The sequence below is a fragment of the Marmota marmota genome, unplaced genomic scaffold (genome assembly GCF_001458135.2).
Source record: "Marmota marmota marmota unplaced genomic scaffold, marMar, whole genome shotgun sequence".
NCBI lineage: Eukaryota > Metazoa > Chordata > Mammalia > Rodentia > Sciuridae > Marmota > Marmota marmota.
In genome coordinates, this window is record NW_025999932.1 from 216734 (window position 1) to 239835 (window position 23102).

The window sequence follows — 23102 nt, forward strand, 5'->3', positions numbered from 1 at the left end:
GAGGCCCACTGCTTCCTGCAAGTGTCTCTTTCTCTGTGGAAGTTTGTTCACTTGAAACTGTGCCGGCTCCTTCAGCGTCGCCCTCTGACCTGGCAGCCGGAGGGACAGAACGCTGCTGCCCTCACACAGCGCACCTGAGACAGGCCCCGGGTTCCAGTGGACGCTTCCTTTATTTGAAAAGAAGGCTCTGGAGCCCGAAGGCCGCAGGCCCAGCCTGTGGCTCCTTAATCGTGCATTTGACTGGGTTGATCCAGAGGGACAAAGCCCGGCCTGTGCAGGAGACGCCCCGAGGCTGCCCTGGGACGGCACTGGGACCCTTGGAGGCTGTCAGAAAGGATCCCTTGTCTGCAGGGCAGCCTGGGCAGGACGAGGGTGGGGATGCCCTTGTGCTCGGTCATTTCCTTTCTCTTTTTGAATACATGCTGTAAATTCTGCAGTGGGAAGAGATGGGCAGGGCTTCCCATGGAGGGGAGAACGGTGGAGCCTGTCACCTAGGCCCTGTCCCGGTCCTGGGCTGTGCAGCTGGGCGCCCGGTGGCCAGGTCCCTCCCCTCTGGCTCGTCCTCCCTGAGCAGGGGACACAGTAGCACACCTAGTGTCCGCCAAGCCTGCAGAGGATGTGCTGTGGCTGCTCGGACCCTCCCCACCATGGAGCAGGAGCTGGAGCGGGAGGAGGCTGCTCTCAGGGCCGGCCATGGCACATGTGTCCTCGCACCTATGACAACATTGTTGTTAACAAGTCTGTGGTGTTTTTAGTTAAAAAAAGAAATTCCTCATGCTGTGAATTAGTGGTTTTGTCTTCAGCACAAGCTGAAAAGTTCCAGTGGGTCAATCTCCTGAGCATGAGAAGGCCCAGTAGGAAGGGCGTGTAAAGAGGAAAGGAGATCTTACAGAGTGCCCAGGCTCTCACCTTCACCTTGGCTAAAACATTCCAAGATGAGTGGCTTTCCTTCTGTCCCTGCACCAGTTTAGCAAGGTCGAAGCAGGTCCACCAGACTCCATGTGGGGCTGTAAGTGATGTCGGGGTGTCCTGCCACAGCTCTAGGCCCCCCGAGTGGGACGAGCAGGCTGCCATGGATGTTCAAGGACTCTCTCTGCCTTGCTGCTCTGCTCCTGGCTGTGACCAGCCTTGGGAGGCTGCGCCTTGTCCTTTCTGTGTTGCCCAGTGCGTCTCCCCGCTCAGAGCTCCAGGGCAGGGCAGGACCTGGCAGCATGAACATGTTCAGGAGATCTGTCCCCACTCGGTCTTTGGCAGGGGCTTCTGGTGCTGCTGCAATAGTGGAGGGCCAAGCATGGGTGACCAGATGGGGCAGCTGCTCCGCCCCCAAGAGCTCCCACCTCCCCGGGGAGGGTGGTGTTCCCACAGCCCCAGCTGGAGAGATCCGCACACCTGCCTACCACCACCCCTGGATGGTGAGGAACGGAGGCTCGTTCTCAGAGTTTCCACCCTGAATCTCACTGCACTCACGGGAAGGCCTGGGTGGACAACTGCATTCTGCATGGGCAGTTCAGGGACATGTGGCCCCACTGCTTGCATTCCCGTAACCTGGGGGCTGGACGGGGCAGGAGGAAGCTCCTGGTATACAGCAGCTGGGACTCTGGCTCAGCAGGGCTTAAAGAAATTACTGGAAGGGTCTTGGTCTGCCTGTCCCTCCTGCCAATTTCCACAAAGCTTGGCTGGACATCATTCTGAAGGCAAAGGAGTCACTGGCCCACTGTGGGCAGAGTTGGGCACAGGCCACAGAGGGACAGCCCCTGGCTCAGGGCCTGCATGTGGATGGGACTTCCCGCAAGCCCAGACATGGTCTCCATCTGTTCCGTCCAGCCTGGTGGCCGCAGAGGAAGTCAATTCCAAGTGCTATGGACTCTGATTCCTGTAGCCTCCGCCATGGTGCTGGGTAGCTCTCAGTATGGTGCTGGGGTGGCCCTCAGCGTGGTTCTGGTGTGGCCTCCAGCATGGTGCTGGGTGGCCCACAGCATGGTGCTGGTGTGGCCCTCAGCGTGGAGCTAGGGTGGCCCTCAGTGTGGTGCTGCTGTGGCCTCCAGTGTGGTACACAGGAGCTTGGGTCCCCAGGCCCTGGGACGGGGTGTCCTGCCACAGCTCTAGGCCCCCCAGTGGGACGAGCAGGCTGCCATGGATGTTCAAGGACCCTCTGCCTTGCTGCTCTGCTCCTGGCTGTGACCACTGGCCCACAGTGCTGGGGTGGTCTCCAGTGTGGTGCTGTGTGGGCCTGAGCGTGGGGCTGGGGTGGCTCTGAGCATGGTGCTGGGTGGCCCTGAGCGTGGGGCTGGGGTGGTCCTCAGCATAGTGCTAGGTGGCCCACAGCATGGTGCTGGGTGGCCCTCAGCGTGGTTCTGGGTGCCTTCCAGCGTGGGGCTGGGGTGGCCCTGAGCATGGTGCTAGGTGGCCCACAGCGTGGTGCTGGGTGGCCCACAGCATGATGCTGGGTGGCCCACAGCGTGGTGCTGAGTGGCCCTCAGTATGGTGCTGGGTGGCCCTCAGCGTGGTTCTGGGTGGCCCTCAGTGTGGTTCTTTGTGGCTTCCAGTATGGTTCTGGGTGGCCCTCAGTGTGTTGCTGGTATGGCCTCCAGTGTGGTGCTGGTGTGACCCTCAGTGTGGTGCTGGGGTGGTCTCAAGTGTGGTGCTGTGTGGCCCTGAGCATGGTGCTGGTGCAGCCCTCAGCCGTGGTGCTGGGGTGGTCCTCAGCGTAGTGCTAGGTAGCCCTCAGCGTGGTGCTGGGGTGGCCCTCAGGGTGGTGCTGGTGTGGCCCTCAGCGTGGTGCTGGGGTGATCTCAAGTGTAGTGCTGTGTGGCACTGAGTGTGGTGCTGTGTGGCCCACAGCATGGTGCTGGGTGGCCCTCAATGTGGTGCTGTGGTGGTCTCCAGTGTGGTGCTGTGTGGCCGACAGTGTGGTACTAGGTGGCCCACAGCATGGTGCTGGTGTGGCCTCCAGCGTGGTGCTGGTGTGGCCCACAGCATGGTGTTGGTATGGCCCTCAGTGTGGTGCTGGGGTGGTCTCAAGCATGGTGCTGTGTGGCCGACAGCGTGGTGCTAGGTGGCCCACAGCGTGGTGCTGGGTGGCCCTCAGCAGGGTGCTGGGTGGTCTCCAGCATGGTGCTGGTGTGGTCTCCAGCGTGGTGCTGGGTGACCCACAGCATGGTGTTGGTATGCCCCTCAGTGTGGTGCTGGGTTGGTCTCCAGCATGGCGCTGTGTGGCCGACAGCGTGGTGCTAGGTGGCCCACAGCGTGGTGCTGGGTGGCCCTTAGCGGGGTGCTGGGTGGTCTCCAGCATGGTGCTGTGTGGCCTCCAGCGTGGTGCTGGGTGGCCCATAGCATGGTGCTGGGTGGCCCTTAGCATGGTGCTGGGGTGGTCTCCAGTCGGCTGCCTTGTCACCGTGTGAAATTCTGGAGTCGGACGTATTCATAAAGGAGGGAGGTTTCTTTGAGCTCAGGGTTTTGGAGGTCCAAGGCCTAGGGCTGTGTCTGGAGGCCAACAGAGGCAGAGCGTGTGCCTGGCAGGAGACCAGAGTGTGTGTGTGTGTGTCTTCAGGGCTTTCCCTGTAGCCAGTACTCACTCCTGGGGGATCCACCCTGAACCTTATCCAGTGTTTATTTGAGACAGGATCTGCCCTCTAATTTTTGATCCTTCTGCCTCAGCCTCCTGAGTGGGTGGTATGATGGTAGGAGCCATCATGCTCACGGCTCACATTCCAGATCCTACATTCCTTCCCAGGCCCTCTCGGGACATCACAGGTGGGTTCCATTTCCATCTCTGAACCCTTCAGTGGGGATTGAGCTCCAACACGTGGAGCCCTGGTGACACTTGGACATCATCCAAACCAGAGCTGCACGTGGCCCATGGCCACCTCCCAGGAAGCCCCCATGGAGGGACAGAAGTGGGGTCAGTCCTGGGCAGACCCTGGCAGGAGCATAGGCAGGCAGGGCATGTCAACGCTCCTGGTGGGGCCCTCAGCGTCTCCTTGGGCTGTGGATAGTCAGGAGCATTTCTACAGGGACAGCCAAGTCGGGCCCAGGCCCGGGTGTCTCAGCAAGGCCCACAGCAGCCCTGTGGGCGGCGGTTAGGGCTGCCTGCTTGAGTTGCCCTCCAGCCCAGCAGCCTTGCCCGCCAGGTCAGCCGGGGTGGCCACAGCTGTCCATATTCCAGCTGCTAAAGTGTAGATCTGGGGCATCTCCCAGAGGCCGGATGCTAAGGGCTCGGTCCCCAGGGTGGGGATCTGGGAGGGGTGGGAACTTTAGAAGGGCCCCTTTCTCCTCTCAGGGGATTGTCTCAGGTGTTTGTTAAACAAAGCTGACACACAGCTGCCCTGGGCCTTTATGACAGGGGCCTTGGACATGGCCTGAGTCACTTGGCTGAGAGGGGGCCTCACATCTCTCACTCTGGCTGGGGGTCGGTGCAGGCCCTCGTTCTCAGAGGCTCTGAGGGCCTGCCGAGAGCTAGCCAGCAGGGACAGAAAGACCCAGAGGGTGCTGAGGCTGGTGCTTAGTCCTTCTCATCACTCGGGCACTGGTGCCCCTGCAAGCTCCTCCTGTGGCTGGCCAAGGCCCGCAGAGCTGTGGTCTTCTGGTTCGGGCCTGAGTCCTAGACGTGCCTGACTCTGGGGTCACTCCTCATCTCAGGTGAGGCCTGTGTGTCTGGCTGCAGCAGCCACCTGCCCCACACAGCCCCCAGGTTCCATCTCCCAGCCCAGAACAAGGAGGTCTGTTCAGTGAGAAAGCCCTGGCCTCTGTCCCTCCATCAGAGGCCCTCCTCATCTGAGGGCCGCTACAGCTGCGGGTGACTCAGGTTTGGGCTGCAGAGTCAGGGAGCTGCAGGGTGGCGGCACAGCAGGCCCTGTCCCGTGAGAAGTGAGAGCCACCGCTCAGTGCACCCAGGACTGTGCACGGAACTCTCTGAGAGCAGCACCGCGTCCTCTTCGTGGGGAGTGAGTGCTGCAGCTTAGCAGCACGCGCAGCTCCCTGGCTCTGTGGAGCAGCATGAGGCAGAGCCACACCAGCTCTCCCATTTCCTGAACTCTCACTCGCCAACTGTGGAAGTCCATGCTTGGCTCTGGGTGGCCTTGCAGAGTGGCTGGCCATTCCTCCAAGATGCTGGGCAAAGTGCCCACGGCGGGTCCCCTGTGAGGCTGCTTCGTGTCTCGTGGGACACCCAGTGCAGTTGTTCCTGTGGCTGTCACAGCAGATTGCAGTGAGGCTCCTACTGACAGCCAGTCGGTCTGTCCGGCACCAGCATGGACGCCACAGCATGACCCTGACCCTGTGTCTTTCCTCTGTTTGTCCAGCCCCTTTTATGGAGAAGACTTTTACTGTGAAATTCCTCGAAGTTTCCGTCATCTGTCATTCTACATTTTTGATAGAGATGTTTTCCGGAGGGATTCCATCATAGGTAGGTGCCTGGGTGGGTGTCCCTTCACTTTCTCTGCCCCTGCTGCTCAGGGTCTCATCTGCTGGAGGTGGGCAGGTCTGGTCTGGAGCCTTCCTGGTGGAGCTGGGTGGCCTGAGGGGAATGGCCTGCGGCTCATGGGCCTGGTTGGGCCTCCCTGTACACAGGTCCTGGGTGAGCTGAGTGGGCTGTGGGTCTGCAGGTCTGCCCTTCCCTAGACAGGGCTTCCACCCCACCTCTGGCTCAGATCCCAGGCCAGTGGGCAGCAGGGGAGCCCACCTCTGGGGTGTAGGCATTGTCACCCAGTGCTCCAGTACCTTCTAACAGCCACTGGCATGTGCAGACCAGACGGCCATGGCCCAGCCCTCACCCCCCACCAGAAGGGGCTGCTCTCCCCAGGGACTTGGAAGCTCCCAGAGATTGTGAGATGCCCCTGGTGCAGATGTTCTGAAGTGTGTCTCTGGCCCGGATGTCTTTCCTGAGGATAGGGACTTGGGCTATGGGGGCTCTCTGAGGGCTCTGGGGTGCCCCTGTGGGGCCTGGTGGGAAGGGCCAGGGCCTGGTCATGCCATGGCCCTGCGGTGTAGACTCCAGGGCTGAGAGGTGAGGTCGGATTTACAGAAGCACCCGAGGAGGGGCCGAAAAGGCAGCCTGCAGAACAAGACCTCACGACCCCCAGCAGCACACCCTTCCACCCGGGTGCCGAGTGTCAGCACTCAGTGCGGAGTTCCCACCTGCGTCAGCGCAGATCCTGGATCCCTGGCGCCTGGGCCGACACACGGCCCTGCAGGCACTGTCTGCACTTGTGTGCTTTGAGCCTGACTTGGTGTTCGGGGTGCCAGCAAGAAAAGGCGTGCCAAATAGCCTGCGCGTGTCTGGTTCCCAACTGGCCCCAAGTCTGCTGGGCCGCTGCAGTGCAGGGTGGTGCTGAGTTGCCCCTGCAGGCCAGCCCAGCAGCACCGGTGGCCCGGTGCCCCAGTGTGTCTTGGTTTCTGCAACAAATACCCCAGCCTGGAACTTTGTGGACCAAGAGGCAAGTCCTGCTCACAGTTCTGAGGCCAGAGGCCCTGTGGCCCCTGTGACATCACAACGCCGGAAAGGAGACCCTGAGCACAGGAGACCCAGCATGTGGAGGGTCCAGTGTGACACATTCCTGGGAAGCAGGGCCATTCCTGCAGGAGGGTCGTCCTGGAGGCCAGGCCACAGGGAGAGAGGCTCTCGGGCTCTTTCATAGCGAAGATGGGCACTGCTGTGTAAGTTACAGAACACACAGGCGTGTAAAATATGTGACCATGTCCCCGGCCTGTCTCAGCTCCTAAAAATGAACAAACACCACGGGATGTCAGATTCCAGAGGCACTCTCCTGAGCAGCCAATGGACCTCAGAGCCTGAATTTTTCCTTATTCCTGTGAAACCACATCATATCCCACGGAGGACAGAGGACAATTCTTGCAAGGGCCCTGTGGCCGCTGTAGAGGCAGGAGAGTGCCTCCCTGGTGGGTCAACATCACGGCCAGTCGTACAGCCCTGCCTGCAAGTGGGCTGTGTCCCTTCCAGGAGGACAGAGTACTGGCTGCGTGAGTGACAGGTGGCAGAGCAGGAGCTGCTCCCAGGTGTCCCGAGGCTGTGCCTGGAGTGGGGTGCGAGGCAGCGGCCTCCTCTGAGCTTGTGAGTGGAGTCAGCAGTAGGCACGGGGCGAGGTGGCTGCCCCAGGGCCCTTCCTCTGGCACCTGGAAAGCTTCCCACACTGGTCGGCGCCTTCTGGGCCAGGCGTTTTAGGTATTTCCAGGGCTGTGTGCTCTGACGTGCCGGTGCCACACCCAAGCCGTGCCGAGGGCTGGGCGGCCAAGTGCCTCTTCTGCTGTGTGTTCCAGGGAAGGTGGCCATCCAGAAAGAGGACCTGCAGAAGTACCACAACAGGGACACCTGGTTCCAGCTGCAGCATGTGGACGCTGACTCGGAAGTGCAGGTGAGGTGGGGCAGTGGCCCAGAACCTGGCCGGGTGCCAGGTGGTGAGAAGAGACGTAGCTCCAGGCCTTCCCAGGGAGGAGTGATCAGCAAACACCATGTCCCCTGTTCACAGGCAGGTTCTGAGCACAGGCTGATTTGCCAGTTCCTTTGGTGATCATCACACTTGTCGGGCAGATGGAAATGCTCTAAAAATCATAAAATAGCTGGGCACCAGCTGCCCGGTCCTGCCCTCTGCGGCACAGCTGCTCTGACACAAGTAAGGTGGCAGGTGGTCTGGATGGGGCCGTGCTGCTGGGGTCAGATCCCTGAGGGCCCTCCTGAGCTGTGGACCAGGAGCAGCACAAAGGCCCATCACCACCAGCAGCCTGTCAGCCTGCATTGCAGTGGCCACGGTGGATGGCCAAGCCCGGTGCAGGCCAGCCAGGCTTGCTCAGAGCCCAGCTCCCACACCCAGGAGTGATGTGCAAGAGGGGGTCACTGCGGGCTGGGTCACGCATGTGGCTCAGCAGTGCTGGCTGCTGCTGGGATCTGGGCTGTGGCCGTCACTGCTGTTTTTACACCTGGGGAGTGGCATCATGAACAAAGTCCCTCACGTCCGTGTCCCGTGAGAACTTGTCCTGAGACTCCATTGGAAGCTACTGTGGTCAGCTGGCGAAGCTGAGTGCCACCCGTGCTGGCCTGCCTGCCTCACACCTCAGGGAACCTCTTCCTCAGCTGGGCTGTCTGGGCAAAGTGCAGAGATCCAAGGTCACAGGCCACTCAGACCCTGTGGCCAATGAGGGTTGGTCCACAAAGTTGATGGTGAGCCAGGCCTGGGGGGAGATGGGGTGTGAACTTCCCACCCTGGGGGACATACTTACTACTTAATTAACTCTGCCTCCTGGGAAAGCCTTGGCCAGAGCCCAAGTGAGCAGAAACCCAAGGTACTGATCACCGCAGAACTGGTGGTTACCGCAGAGCGGCACCTGCCCCTGTGCCAGCTCTGGCTTCACAGCCTGCCCTGCAGGGGTTCAGAAGGCAGCTCTGAGTGGGAGCTGTGACCCCTGCTCCTCAGGCTGATCAGAGCCGCAGATCTGGCTGCCAATGGGAGCAGCCTGCAGAGACTGCTTCCCCAGCTGGCTTGATCTTACTGGCAGGTGAGGCTTTTCCCATTTCTTGCCTTTTTCTATTCTTTTTATTTACATAAGTTTGAAAAGGTTATAGATTTATGGAAAGTTGCTGAAAAGAGCACCCAGGAGTGAGGATCATCAGGCTGGTGCGTCCTCCCTGTGCCTGGAGGTGACACAGCAGAGGGCGGCCCTGCCTGGCATCGCCTGCAGGCTGCGTTCAGGTCACACCATTTACACGTGTGGCTCTGTCCTGCGCAGCCCCACCCCCAGTGTGTTTGGTGTGGGCAATGGCAGACCACTGTGCAGGTCCCCCCGGGCCCCCACCCCGTCCGTCTCCAGAACTCTCATCTTCCCAAGCTCTGTCCCCCTGTCACCAGCTGCCAGCCTCCAGCACCTGCTGCTCTATCTGATGGGCAGGGCCTCCTGGGAGCCGTCGGGCTTCTCCCTCCCCCGGGCATGGTGTCCTGGGCTTCCCCGAGTGCGGGCTGGGACTCCCTTCCTCCCCAGGCTGGCAGCACCCCCGGGCGTGGAGGGACGCGCTTGCTCATGGGGGCGGCCCGTGGGTTGGCTCCATCCGTTGACTGGTGGGTATTCTGGGAAACTATCTGGCGTGTAGACTTGTGTCACTGCCGCAGTCAAGATTCAGAACAGCTTTGTCACAACAAAGCTATAAATACTGTACACAAGCCTGTGGTGGGCAGGACAGCTCCTAGCTGCTGCCTCTGAATGCAGATTCCGCCTCCTCCCTGCCAGTCTCCTGGGAACTTGGACAGCAAAAGGCAAGCGAAGCTCCTTGAAGGGCCAGAGGAGGACGTGTGGACCTCCCCAACGGGTGCAGTGGACGCTGTGCTCAGTGCTTCTCTGCTAGGCCTGGCTCTGGACATTTCTCACCCACAAAGTGGCTGAGATGGGGAGGCGGCTTCTCTGCCTCAACCTGACCTTCAAGTTGCAGGACCCATCTTTGCTCTCATTTCAAAATGTCAGTCACAGTTTTAGAAGGGCAGAGGGCAGCCTATGGCTTCCTGGGTCTCCTTCCCTGTAACTCACAGGAAGCAGGCTGGTGAAAGAGGGCCATGGTGTGGGCAGTACCTGGCCCACAAGGCAGAGGGGGAAAGGCAGGTGAGCAGCCTCTCGCCTCCTTCTGGAATGGCCGGCTTTAGAGGTCTTGGACAAACGCTTCACGACGCAGGCCTCGTCACCTCTGTCCTCACCCCCCACGTGGAGAGGGCAAGAGCAGGGCCCAGCGCCCTGCAGTGCTCAGGGTCCTAGGCACTGAAGGATAGGGGGCAGCCGCCAGCCCTCCACCCCTGCTCCAGTACACCCTGCGCAGGGCGGAGAACCGACCTAGAGTTATCAAGGCCCCGGCTTCCGCCACCCCAAAGACAGCCGGCCCAGAGAGAGGGGGAGACTCCATGGCTCCACGGACATCGGGGAATTTTGCCTTGTGTGTGTCAGACAACTCGAAGGATGACCAAGGACCAGCTTGGCTCTCACAGAGGGCCCGACCGAGGTGGCAGGATGGGTGAGGTGGGCCAGGCCCAGGACAGCCTGGGACCAGATCTGCAGGGCACAGCCACACACAGGGAAGGCCTTGCTGAGGACAGGGACAGGGAGCCCTGGGGGCTTTTAAAAAATGAATAAGCATTATTTATTTATTTTGGGCAGTTGTGAACTATAGGGAAACTGAGCAGAACAGAGTCCCATGTGCCCTGCCTGACCCAGCGCTGGGGTCTTATTGCTACTGGACACCTGGGTTCACCCTGGGGTCAGGCTTGTGCCATGGCTAAGGCCGTCTCTGTGCACACCTGCTACCCATATGCACCTGCTACCTGTGCGCCTGTGGTCACCCTGTGGCCACCCTGTGGTCGCCCTGGGTGGTGCCCTGTTTTTGGCCTCGGGAGTTGTGCTGTCTCTCTTTTGTTCGTGGTCAGCCTGGCTAAGGTCTCTTGTCTTATTCATCCAGCGGACGTTGGCTTTTGTTCCCCTGTTGATTTCCTCTTTTCGGTTTCACCCATTTCTGGTCTAATTTCTATCACCTCCTTTGTCTGCCTTCTGATTTAATCTGCTCTCCTCGTCTAGATGAGGTCACTGATTTGGGGTCCTTCCCTGCTTCCAGGAAGCGCAGCCAGGGCTCTGAATTTCCCTCCCAATAGTGCTTTTGCAGCATCCACAAATTCTTATAAGTTTTAGTTTCTTTTTTTAATTCATTTCAAAATATTTTGAAATTTCTCTTGCGTTTCCTGTCTGACACGCATGACCTTTAGAGGTGTGTTGTGTGATCTCTGGGTAAGCGGGGTCCAGCTGTCTTTGTGACTGATTTCTAGTTGAACTCCCCCGTGACTGATGGGACTTCCAGGTGTGTCCAGGGTAGTCTGGTGACAAGGTGATGATCGTCTCTGCCCTGTGGTTTGGAGGGAACAGCACTTGGAAGCAGCCACCGGCAGAGCTGCCCACCTGGCTGGGCTGAGGACACTGTTCACGTCCAGCACTTTCCTAGCTTCTCCACATCATTGTTCAACTTACATAAGAAGGAAGGGCCAGTGGTCAGGCAGCCCCAAGGCCACTGTTCTCTTGGAGAGAACAGCTGCCCACAGGACACCTGCCCACCCATCAGGCCCAGCAAGGGCTGACAGGTCAAGGAAGCGGCGGTCCTGAGTCCCCTGGGCTGGCTGCCCCAGTCCCGAGTCCCCTGCCCTGGCCATGAAAGCGCAGTGCACAGGTGTGCTCCAGGAGGCTGTGCTCACTGCCACCAACCAGTAGGGCGTGACCCTTGAGGGTCGGGGTTATTTGTGCCAGGAGGTCACAGCACCCTGGAAGGCACTGCCTGTCACTGCCCGCATAGGAAGGAGGCCACATGTGTTGACGAGTGGAGTGCTGAATCTGGGTGGCTCCCAGGCAGGAGGGCCGGGGTGTGCAGCTTTGCTGCCTGCACCCTGCCCCGCCTCTCCCAAGCCTCCTGAAAGGAAGGCCAAGCAGCTGTCCAGCGGCCACCCTGGCCAGCAGCACTGGGGGCTGCTGGGGAAAACAGGAAGCAGGAAGGAAGGTGCCTGGCGCTGTTGGCCGCAGGACGGCTGATCTCACCCAGCACGTCCCTTAACCTTCCAGAGGCCACTGGAGCAAATTCAAGCTGGGTCCTTCCCAGCAGCCTTGGACACCCCCAAAATCAGGTCTTAAAAGAGTCGGTCCTTGGGTGGAGGGGCCAGACTTCAAGAGACTGCCTCCTGGTGGACCCACCTTTGGTCCTAAGTGCTGGCCCTGTACCCTCTTAAGCCCTAGGACGAGGACACAGTGCCCACTTTACAGATGGAGAGAACTAGGTGTCGGCTCATAGCTCCAGCCGGGCCAGCGCTCCGTGAAAGGGAACTGCAGAAACAGCCCTGGTGGCCATGATTCCCTACCCCACCTTCCTGGCTCCCGCTGTCACCAGCCTCAGGCTTTGCTCTCAGGCCAGGTCACAGCGAGGCCAGACCCAGTCACGTGAGCCTCAGAGCAGTGAACCCGCAGAGAGGCTGCGAGCCCAGGGCACGTGGGCAGCAGAGGCCCTGTTGCTTGGTGCCCAGAATTCAGACCTGACAAAGTGGTGGGGACATCACAGGGGCACCCAGGTCCTTGCAGGTGATGGTCAGAGGTGCTGAAGGCACCTGTGCGAAACTGGCCATTCCTTCCTCAGCAGGTGAGCCATAAGTGGTCAGGTGCCACAGGGGGGACCCAGCAAGGGTCCACAGGCTCAGGGCAACATGGTCACCATCATGCCACAAAGCAGGGACACCCAGGCGCTCTCCAGGTCCTGGCTTTCCACTGGGGCGTGGGCTTCCTCCCTTCTCAGGGTGTGCAGCTGCTGTCTGGTGCTCTCGTCCACTTCTGAACACTGGACATGCTGCCTGCCCATCACTCAGATCCTCGTACAACTGGGGGAGAAGCCGAGAAAGGCAGGCCCTGACCCTGCCTGAGGAGAGGGGTGTGGGTCATCACAGGGCCGCACAGCGGGACGTTCTCAGCTTCCGGTCACTCTGCTGTCTTCTCTAGCACCCTCCAAGGGTGCTGGCTGGGGTTCCCTGGCTTCTCCAGGAGGATGTGGGGGCAGGGCTCAGGGGACGCCAGGGGAATCTCCCAGCTTTGCCATGTTGCCCACAGGTTGTGGCGAGCCCAGCCTCGGGCGGTGCTTTGCTGAGAGTCTGTCCTCACACCTCTGGACCCTCTCTTCAGAAACAGCGTGTGCACACAACGGGGAGACTTTGGCTATCCCAAAGAGGCCTTGTCCCAGTGTCCGAGTCCTGGGTCTGGAGCCTCGCCACTGGGTGTCCTCCTGGGGGCCAGGTAGCTTTCCCGCAGTCGCTTCTCCTCTGTGACCTTCTGTCCTTGTGCCTGGCAGGGGAAGGTCCACCTGGAGCTGAGGCTGAGCGAGGTCATCACGGACACAGGCGTTGTCTGCCACAAGCTCGCTGCACGGTAAGACACACCGAGGGGGTAGGTCCCGACCAGCTCCCCTGGGGACCTTGTGTCAGTCCTTCCGTCCTCAGCAAGCCAAGACCTATGCAGGGTGGGCGCAGGCCTTCGGCAAAGTTGTGGCGTTGCCTCCCCGGCATCAGAAGGGAGGAAGGGGTCCGGCAGTTGGAATCAGCCTCCTACCAGGTCTGCCTGACCGCGATGCTTGGTTTATGCGGGGATGCTTGGGGGCAGACACCCGTCTAAAGTTGGGCTCTTGGCCCTTCAGGGTGGTGGCCCTGCAGTGACTGTAGGAAGCGAAGGGCCCCAGAGGAGGCTTCAAGGTGCCTACTCCATTCTGCACAGGTGCTGTGCAGCCCGCCCCAGCCATGGTGCACACACTGGCTGAGACCTGTCCTCTGGCCAAGCCTGGCCTCTAGCTGGCTAGGCCCTCTGCGTCCCTCCTTTTGCTGCCCAAGAGTGGCCAGCATGTCTCCTGTCCCCGCCCTCCCAGATCTCATGACTTCTGCGCCTCCACAGAGAGCCTAGGGTGGGCGAGGGCTGCTGGGGAGCCTGTCCTTCACTGAAGGTGCCCAGGTGTGCTCTGACAACAGGGCCTGTCTCAGTCCGTTTCCGGGAGCGCTAACAAAACCCTGAGCCTGGTGGCTTGTAAGGAGCAGAAGTTTACATGGCTGCAGTTCTAGTGAGGCCTCGTGCTGCGTCCTCACAAGTGGATATCCTGTGGCAGGACAGCAAGTGTGCCTGCTGTGGCCTCTTCCTCTCCTGGGACGAGTCACCCATAGGTGACTTTGGGGATCAAGTGTCCAACCCAGGAGCCTCGGGAACACACTCATGACATCTCTCAGGATACAGTGAGGACCCCAGGGACTCTCTTCTATGTCCACTCTGTCCCTCCTGCCACATCCTCACCAGCAAGGACGGCACTCTCTCCACCCTCCTCTCCCACCCCAGCACAGCCTCCTGGTGAAAATCATGCTATTCTCCTGCTCCCTGCTCCCTCCTCCATCCACCCTCCTCCCTCCTACATTCACCCTCCTCCCTGCTCCATTCACCCTCCTCCCTGCTCCATTCACTCTTTTCCCTTCTCCCTCCTCCATTCACCCTCCTCCCCGCTCCCTCCTCCATTTATCCTCTTCCCTGCCTTCTCTACCCTTTCTGTTCCCCTTCTCTGCTGTCCTGCCCAGGGGCCTGGGCAAGGGTCCCATGTGCATTTCCACTTCCAAGCTCACAGACCAGAGTCTTGTGAACTGACTAAGCCACCCTCTGGCCAGGCCACCGACTGTCAGGTAAAGTAGTTTTGGAGGGGCATCTGCCAGGGGAAGACTCCTTTTAAAGCTTCCAGTAGAACCTTAAGCCCAGTGAAGACCTCGTTTTCCATTATTGGAAATTACAAAAAGGAAAGCGCTGTAGGCTATAGGTTTGCAGCTCTTTCGAGGCTCAGGAAACCCCCAGAGCCTAGCCCTAGGTCAGAGCACGGGGCTGAGTGCAGGTGGTGCAGGGGAGCGGTCCTGGCTGACGGTGGTCCTGGCTGAGGGCAGCCCTGCATCCCTGAGTGCAGGGCAGGCAGAGCTGGAAGCCACCAGCTTCCCAGGCACCGGAAGGCGGAGGCCCACATCAGCTCCACACGGCCGCTGCTGCGTGTTTTGAGATAGGCTGCATATCAAAACCTGTGATGTCAGCTGCAAAATGGTGTCCTTCTTCTTCAGACCCAGAAAGGCCGGCGGGTCCAGCACAAGGTGCCCCAGAGCACCAGGGTGGGACACTCAGTGATATGTCCTCCTGTCCTCATTTGTGCACAAGATGCTCCCATGTTCACAGAGATGATTCTGTGCAGTCGATCCTAGATAATGTATAGTACGGGGACATCCCTGTTCTCAAATAAAACAAATCTGGTTTTCTGCTGTCTTGGGCAGCCCAGCACAGAGCCTGTGTCGCGCAGTTGGACCAGGGCTGAGGGTGCTAATGTGGGTGCTTTCGGCACGTGCCTGGTAGGAGCCTGTTTCTGCTTTCGCTCTGAAATGTCTGTACACTGCTGGGGGCCATCTTTGCCTGGAGCCACAGAGCAGGCGTTCCTCATGCTGGTCTCTGAAGAAGTGAGAGGTGCTGCTGTGCACTTTCCATGCTCTCCCTCAGGGTGTCCATCAAATGCCCGCTCAACCTCTGGGCCTCCCTCCATGCCCGACCCCACAGAAGTCATGGAATGTTTGCAGAGGATGCAGACCCTGTGATGGGGAGGGCCTGAGACTCCTCTGATGTGGGTGAGCTGCTCTCCCACCAGCTGCCCCATGCTCACCCCTAGGGCCCTGCTGCCTGCGGGATCTGCCTCGTACACACAGCTCTGCTGTTGAATAGAGCCCGTGCTCATCACACAGAGTTCTAGAGAGGTAGGTAGACAGGTAGGTAGTAAGTAGACAGGTAGACAGACAAACAGGTAGATCAGCAGGTGGGTAGGGAGGAGGTAGTTAGCAGGCAGGAGACAGGTAGACGGCCTTACATTCTTACTTACCGTCTCCCCCTTGGCTGCCCCGCCAGCCAAACAGCAGGGAGTCTCTTGGACACCTCTGCCCAGCTGGCGATCTGCTCCTCTTCCTGGAACAGTGCCCAAGAGGTGGTAGGGGTCTTTGGTGGGTGAATCAGTGGACCAGCCAGTGTTTACTTAGTGGATGAGTTGATGGTCAGAGGAGGGTGACCCAGGACCGTCTGAGCAAAGCAGGGAAGCAGACTGTCCAGAAAGCAGCAGGGCAGGAGAAGAGGGACGCCAGTCAGCCCACAGGTGAGGAGGGCCAGGAAGCCCTGCAGGCACGGGCAGCCCTCACAGGCCCACGGTGCCAGGAAGAGGAAAGGGGACATGCGGGTCGAACAGGAGGCCCTGGAGGGCAGCAGGCACTCTGGCGGCAGCATGTGGAGCAGTGTCTTCTCTCCTGATGGAGGGAGAGGTACCGGGACACCAAGGTCAGAGAGCCCGTCACTCAGGACCAGGTGAGGATGCCTGCTCCTGACCTGGTGGGCCACCAGACTGGGTCCACGTCACCCACACGGCCACACATCGTGTGCGTGGACAGCGGACAGACCCACCTCCAGAATGAACAGGAGGGCTGGGGCCCAGCACTAGTCCCCGCAGGGCAGGCAAGTCGGGGTGGGGTCCTTGGGCCCAGGTGGGTGTGAGAGGCCAGAAGAGCTGGGCTGGCGCTCTTCGACCTCCCAGCCCAGGGCCCCAGAGGATGGCAGGGACTTTATGGTACAGCCTCCCTAGAAGCAAATTCCATGACCATCCCAGAGAGTGGACATGGCTACTGCCCAGAGCCGAGCTGCAGCCCTGCTCCTCACAGGGCGGTGTTGGAAAATTCTGGACACTAAGAATCACAATGTCCAGCATCTGCTCAAAAACTCCACGAAATGGAAAATGTGATGCCGGCCTAGAAAGGAACGGCAGAGCTGGTGGGCCAGCAGAGGAGGCCAAGGACTCAGAGGGGCCGTGAGCCAGAGGGCACTGGCTCCGGCAGCAAACGTGGTGACCCAGGACCCGTCCCAGGTGCTGCAGAGAGGCCTGTGGTGTGGCCGCCACCCAAGTCCTAGGCCAGAAGCCTACTCCGGGGGCCCAACGAGTCCAGTCCGGCCCCTCGCAGGAAAACAAATGGACAAGTATGGTGACCAGAGGAAAGGGACGGTGTGACACGGCCGTGCTGGGAACAGCAGGCACGCCCAGTGCGACAGGAGTCTAGGTTGAGTGGGCGGGAGGCTGCACAGTAGGAGCCTTGGTGGGCTGGGACTGGCTGGTCACTTACTAGGAGTCGGTGCTGCTCGGGAGGAGTCCTGGCTGTGCCGGGGCGGGCCCCACCTGCTCCGCAAGCTGCTCTTCCAGGAGGCCTGGGCCGTGAAGGGCATTCCGTTCCCATGGGTGACTGCGCCTCTTAGGGTTCTCATCATGGGTGACCTGCCCAAAAGGTCCAGTCCTCCTGGAAGGAGTAGGGCGATGGCCACCACCCAGGAGTCCGAACAGGATGCTCTAACAGTGGGCGACCCTGCTGATCTCAAACGCTCTGTCTCAGTGTCTTTGGCCTTGACGAGGGGATAACCGGCGTTGGACGGACACTCCCTGAATGCCTGAGCAGGAATCTGACCCTGCTTAAGGTGATGAAGGGGTGAAGATGCCAGGTCCTGTGGCTCTCGGTCCCCATCGGCCTCTGAGGGCCCAGGTGAAGAGCTGGTGCTCTGCTCTGCCACAGAGGCTCTGTGTGGCTGTGGCATGGACTGCAGGCTGATGGGCAGTGGGGAGCAGTGCTGGGCCCCTGGCTGGGCAGGGCGGGGCACTGCTGCGAGCCTGTGGGCCTCAGCCAAGCAGCTTCCAGAGACATGACACGCCGACACGTCCTGGCTATTAACCTCCACCACTGGACGGTGAGGAGACAGCCTCAGCACCCTCCAGACCTGGAAGGAGGCTGACCAGGTCTGCCTGCAGCTGCAGGTCCCCTCCCCTGACCACTGTCCTGTCTCTCTCAGCATCCTCGAGTGCCAAGGCCTGCCCATAGTGAACGGGCAGTGCGACCCCTATGCCACCGTGACACTGGCCGGACCCTTCAGGCAAGTTGCTTTCCTGTCCTGCCCCTGTTTCCTTCTGGTCCTGGGGGGCTGCGGAGTGGCTGCAGGTCCAGCTCTGGAACCAGAAAGCCAGCACCTCCTTTAGAGAGTGAGGCTGGTGCAGTTTGGGTGGAATATGTCAATTTGACTCCTTTTTGTTTTGTTTGTTGCTCTAACGTTACTTTGTGAAGGAAGGCCGCCCTGTGACCTTCACACTGGTATTTTTGGCTCAGCAAAAGCTCCTGATTTGCATGCCACCTGGAGGTGGGACAAACAGGGATGTTTATAAGATAAATAAAGGCAGAAGCTACTGCAGGATAGCTCCGTTTCAAGACAGATCTGCAGCCAACGATGTCGTTTCTGGTCCTAACCTTCCTCTCTTGACTGCAGATCAGAAGCCAAGAAGACGAAAGTGAGAAAGAAGACCAACAACCCCCAGTTTGACGAAGTGTTTTACTTTGAGGTTGGTACCGGAGCAGGGTGAGCAAGAAAGCCCACCCAGCATTCTGGTGGGGTGTCCATCACCTGGAGGGGCTGCCCCACCGGCCCAGGGCCTCTCCTCCCTCCCTGGGAAGAAAGCTGCTTGTTCTTCCCGGCCTGGCCCAGAGCAGGGGAGTGACAGCTTACTGCTGCCCAGTCCCCAGGACGGGGGTTTTGACTGGCTGTTGGGTTTGGGGGCTTTTTATTTTTCTGGCTGTTCCACCCCAGTTTCCCTCCTCAGGGTGAGGCTTGTGTCACCGGAAACATGAGGGTTTGAAGCAAAAGGGGAAATGATTCAGAGCCAGAGGTCTGCTGGCAGCTCCTTAGAGCATGTGGCAGAACTAGAGAGGGGGAGGCTGAGGTTGCGCAGGCAGGCCCGGGTGGACAGCGCCCTGGGCGTGAGGGGCATGTGCCAGTGTCCTTCCCAGCGTGCTTCACACACACACCAGGCTCTGACAGAGAGGGGCATTCACAGGGGAGGGTGGGCAGGAAGGCAGGTGCACTGCAGCCTCAGGGCCCCTAGGCAGGTGCACCATGGTCAGAAGACGTGGGGAAGCTTTCCCGGTCCAGATCACCTTCCCAGCTGGGCCTGCCTGTCTCTGATGTGCAGAAAGCAGGTTCCGTTTGCTAAAAACATGGTCTCCACCCACTGGGTTAACTCATGTGGTGACCTAGCTGAGACTGAAAGCCCAGGTCTGGAGATGCCACCTGCACCTCCCTGAGAGCCAACCTGGTGGGTGGCTGTTCAGGCAGGGTCCCTGCTCCCCTGAGCCCCAGGCCTGAGGTCAGCATGCTGCTGGACCAGCCCTTCTGCCCTCAACTCAGTGACTCCATTTGGCTTGGAGCCTCGGGTACCAGGGCCTCCTCATTGCCACCCTGCCTCCTGGTTGGGCCAGTGCAGAAGCCTCCAGGAAAGGGGCCCATGACCAGGGCTGTGCAGCTCCCCCAGAGCAGAACGGGGTGCAGTAGCAACAGCCCCCAGTCCATGTTTTTCCATAACGACCCGAGGACACATCTAAAGCCAGCCAGTCTGAACCGCACAGAGCCACCTTCGCCTGACAGCAGCAAGCTCCAGCTGCCAGTGGCAGCAGGCACTCCGTGGGCAGCAGGCGGTGGTCAGGCCAGTGTGGGGCAGAGTGAGCAGATACACTGACAGCAGCACCAGAAGCCTGCTTAGCAGGGGAGCCTCTGACAGAGGACAGGGGCTTCCTGGAGGAAGTGGCATTTCAGAGACCCCTGCAAGAGGTCATGTGACCTTCTGGAGCAGGCTGGCAGAGATGCAGCCAGGAGGAGACAGGGAGCGCACCCAGGACACTGCTAGCTTGACAGTTGCAAATTAAACTTGGAGGCTCGGGGATTTAAACAACACGACCTGGTCAAGTTCTGGATTGCAATACAGCTCCAAAAGCTTCTAGATTTGCATCAGCCCACTGATATGAAGAGGAGGCACAGCCAGCCTGGAGGGGCAGTGCCCTGTGAAGGGCCATGATGGGCTGCAGCAGGTACTGCCAGCTCTGTGGGGCTGCTGGTGTGTGCTGGGCCTCCACTGGGCCTCCACCACTGCACCTGGCCTCCAGTTCCTCTGCTCCCTCCTGTGTTTTGAGAACTGCCAACCCCTGCAACGTTGGGAGGCAAAATGCTTGATCTTTCCGTTTTCTGACACTCACTGGGTGCAGACCTGTGGAGCTGCTCTTGAGGCTGCAGGACCGACAATAGAGCAGGCTGCACCTGGTCACAGGGTTGAGGGCAGCTCCTTGAGTAGGTGTCCTTGTAACAAGCCAGGGCTGGAAGGGAAGCTGCAGGAGCAGTGGAGCTGACCAGAGATGGCCGGGCCCTGCCTGTCTGGGGGCTGAAGCAGCCCACTGCACACTTTCTTGCCCCTCCTGGCAGAATGCAGCCTCTGCTGTGGCGCTCAGTGGCCTCGGGGCTGTGGGGACGGTTCCCAGGTCAGGAGATCGCACTTGAAGCCTGAATCGTGCCCCGGCCCTTCCTGGTCTGGCTGGTCCCAGAACAGGGGGCTGTCCTCTCTGGGCTGCAGGATACAGTGCCACAGGCTCCTGGTGGCTGGGCTGTGGGTCTGAAGTCCTCTTTCTTCACCTGACACCAGGTCACCAGACCCTGCAGCTACAGCAAAAAATCTCACTTTGATTTTGAGGAGGAAGACGTGGACAAACTTGAAATTCGGTGAGTGGAAAGTCAGGCCGCGCTTCCCACTGGGCAGTTCAGTCTGAACTCGGCTCCTTTGCTGTTTATTTCGTGTCTCAAAGAAGGGGGCAAGGGTAGAAATGAACTGCCACTTCGTGGTCATTTAGCACCAGGATCATAGGCGTGCTAACCAAAGACCCTGCCTCCAGCCTGGTAGACATTTGGGGGTTGGTGAGGAACACCTGAGCTTCCGGGCTCCTAGGCAGTGTCTGGGTGAAGGTCAGATCATCACGAAGGGTCTGCAAGGATTCGTTCACCCAGACCACCCAAGGCCGTGTGTGGGAACGCAGTGGCCACTTCTGTTTGGGATCTTGTTCTAAAGCCCTTAGGGCACAACCTGTGCTTGTCAGAGACCAGGTCAGTTTTAGAAAGCACCAGGGCCGCCCCCCCCCACACACCCCCCATCCCATAGCACTGGCCTTTGGAATCCTGCTGGGTGCAGATCTGTGCTATGCAGCTCCTCTCTGAGCAGGTCCCTCACACATCCTCAAGGCTCTGCGTCTGTGGGCTGGACACCCCTGTGGGGCCTGTGTGTGTCCTCCTGCTCTGCCCATGCACACATCATGGCGGCTGGGCCTTCTGTGAGTGCTCTCCTGGGCGCCTTCCTCCAGGGCACTGATATTCTCCGAGGCTTCAGGACAGTGGCTTGGGGATTGTTCTGCTCCAGTCTGGAGCCTCCCACCCACTGTGAAGAGGCAGATGCAGGGGGAAGGGGAGGGGAGGTAGGGCCCAGAGAATGTGCCAGTCGTCTCTTTTCTGACCTTCCACCTCTGCGCTGTGGCTGCCTGGGATAATCCTGCTGCCATCTAAGTTGTTTGGTCAGGACTCCCACGGGGGCCAGCACAGTGGGGTAGAAGGACTCCAGCAGCGCCTTCCGCTCCCCACAAGCTCACCTGTTTCTGGCGGAATACCTTGACCCTCTTGGTGAACCGTACTCACTGGCACTGGTAAGGACAAGGGAACCACACTGGGTCTCCTAGAGTCTCTCCAGCAGGCACCTGTGAGACTGTCAGTCCCAGGGCAAAGCTGGCTGGGCCCCAGGCTGTCAGTCAGACAGCTCTGTGGCTCAGAATCCCAGGGAGCACAAGCCTTCTCCCGGGAAAGGGGCCGAGAGCCCTCTGCTGTGCTAGGCTGGACTCCTCGGAACACAGTGTGGCCTTGTCTGAGTGCCAGCTCCATGCAGACCTGGCCACAGCCCTTCCTGGGCGGGGTGTAGGCAGCCTGCAGAGGTGGAATCTGAGTTCAGGGTCCTGGGCTGCCACTTCCACACTCACAGGCAGGTCCCACAGGTTGACCTCAGGCCAGGCCTGTGCAAGCATGGTGGGCTGCTCCTTCCTGGGTTGGGCACAGACACTGGGCAGTGGCTCAGCTCCACTGCACGCAGCAATGCCCGCAGGTGCCCTCTGCCACCAGCCAGGAGAAGCTGAGTCCCGGGGCCTGCTGCCCCCAGGCCCCGGCTCGGGAAGTGCCGGCCTTTGAGTCCAGCTGCCCTGGAGCAGCGGGCCTCTGCCCTCAGCCACCCTGGTTGGCTGTGGTCAGTGTAGGTCTTTGCTGAATGGCTTCAGGACTGGAGGCCTTTACGCAGCTCCCCTGGGAGGTAGCCACCAGGCTCTGCCCAGGGCTGCCCTGCTCAGGTGAGGGCTGAGTGCCACTCCTCTCTCTCAGCGTCGACCTCTGGAACGCCAGCAACCTCAAGTTTGGAGACGAGTTTCTGGGGGAACTGAGGATCCCACTCAAAGTGCTGCGACAGTCCAGCCCCCATGAGGCATGGTAGGTGGCTGCAGCATCAGCGCCGACCAGGCGAGCCGTGCTTGAGGCCGCCCTCTGCCCAGGGGGCCGCCTGCGGGTCCCACAGAAGCAGGGCCAGCACCACACGGCCAGCTAGAGCTAGGCCCCCTGCCTCTGCAGAGCGGGCCCCAGCCCTATCAGAGGTGGCCACTGAGACCCACCCAAGGTCAAGGGCCTTCATCTAGGACCTGCAGCCTACGGGTCTCCAGCAGCCTGACCAGGGAAGTCTAGGTGGAGAGAGGTGACCAGACGGGATCGAACCCAGGGAAGGGTTCCCCTCAGAGACCCCCTAGAGCAACGTGGCCGCCGCACAGGCCAGACCTCCCTCTGACACCGAAGCCACGCCACCTCGTGGAAGGGCTCCAGCGTGGCTGGTGTGGCAGCGCTGATCTTCAGGGCGATGCCTGACCACAAAGCTTCCCCGCCCTCACCCACTCTTCCTTCCAGAACGTGCACTGCCTCTCCTTCTTGCCCTCTTCGCTCCCCTCCTGCTCCTAGGGACTCTCTCTTCTGTCTGTGGCCCTGTGGGTGCCCCAAGAGAGCTCGCCCTCAGGTGTCCCGCAGAAGGGCCTGCAGCTCCGCAGGATGTCTGAGGCCGGGCTCCTGGACTCCACCGGCACCTGCCTCCCTCCAGGTACTTCCTCCAGCCTCGAGACAATGGCAGCAAGAGCCTGAAGCCCGACGACCTGGGGTCACTGAGGCTGAACGTGGTCTACACGGAGGACCACGTCTTTTCTTCTGACTCCTACAGGCCCCTGCGGGACTTACTGCTGAAGTCTGCGGACGTGGAGGTGTGTGCCAGCCAGCTCTCCAGCCTCAGGGCAGAACTCTGGTGTGGGGTCCCCCCCCCAGCACCCACGCCTGCCTCCCACCCCGCCAGGCCCAGCCCAGGCCTACCACCCCAGCCCCTCTGCCACTGTGGCCACAGAGCCTTGCTGTGCCGACCTGCGACCTAGGACTGTGGCCCGCGTCTGGTCTGCCCAGACCCCAGGGCTGCTCGCTGGCTGGGACCCCACCCCTCTATCACAGCTAGGCCTGTGCACACTGGGGGTCTTGATGTGGGCACAGAGCTGTTCAGGCGCTGACCCGCCCTCCCCTGAGTGGGGGGGGGGGGGCTGGGGCCC

General features: G+C 60.2%; 1 protein-coding gene across 1 annotated transcript in view; it reads left to right on the forward strand.

The window, feature by feature from the left end:
* The window catches only part of Rasa3 (RAS p21 protein activator 3), a 51539-nt gene that overhangs the window by 5589 nt on the left and 22848 nt on the right, over positions 1-23102 (forward strand). The window contains 8 exon segments of the mRNA XM_015483920.2: positions 5301-5404; positions 7276-7370; positions 12854-12930; positions 17428-17508; positions 17896-17968; positions 20093-20169; positions 21856-21960; positions 22613-22810. Of these exon segments, the coding sequence (XP_015339406.2) occupies positions 5301-5404; positions 7276-7370; positions 12854-12930; positions 17428-17508; positions 17896-17968; positions 20093-20169; positions 21856-21960; positions 22613-22810 (810 nt within the window).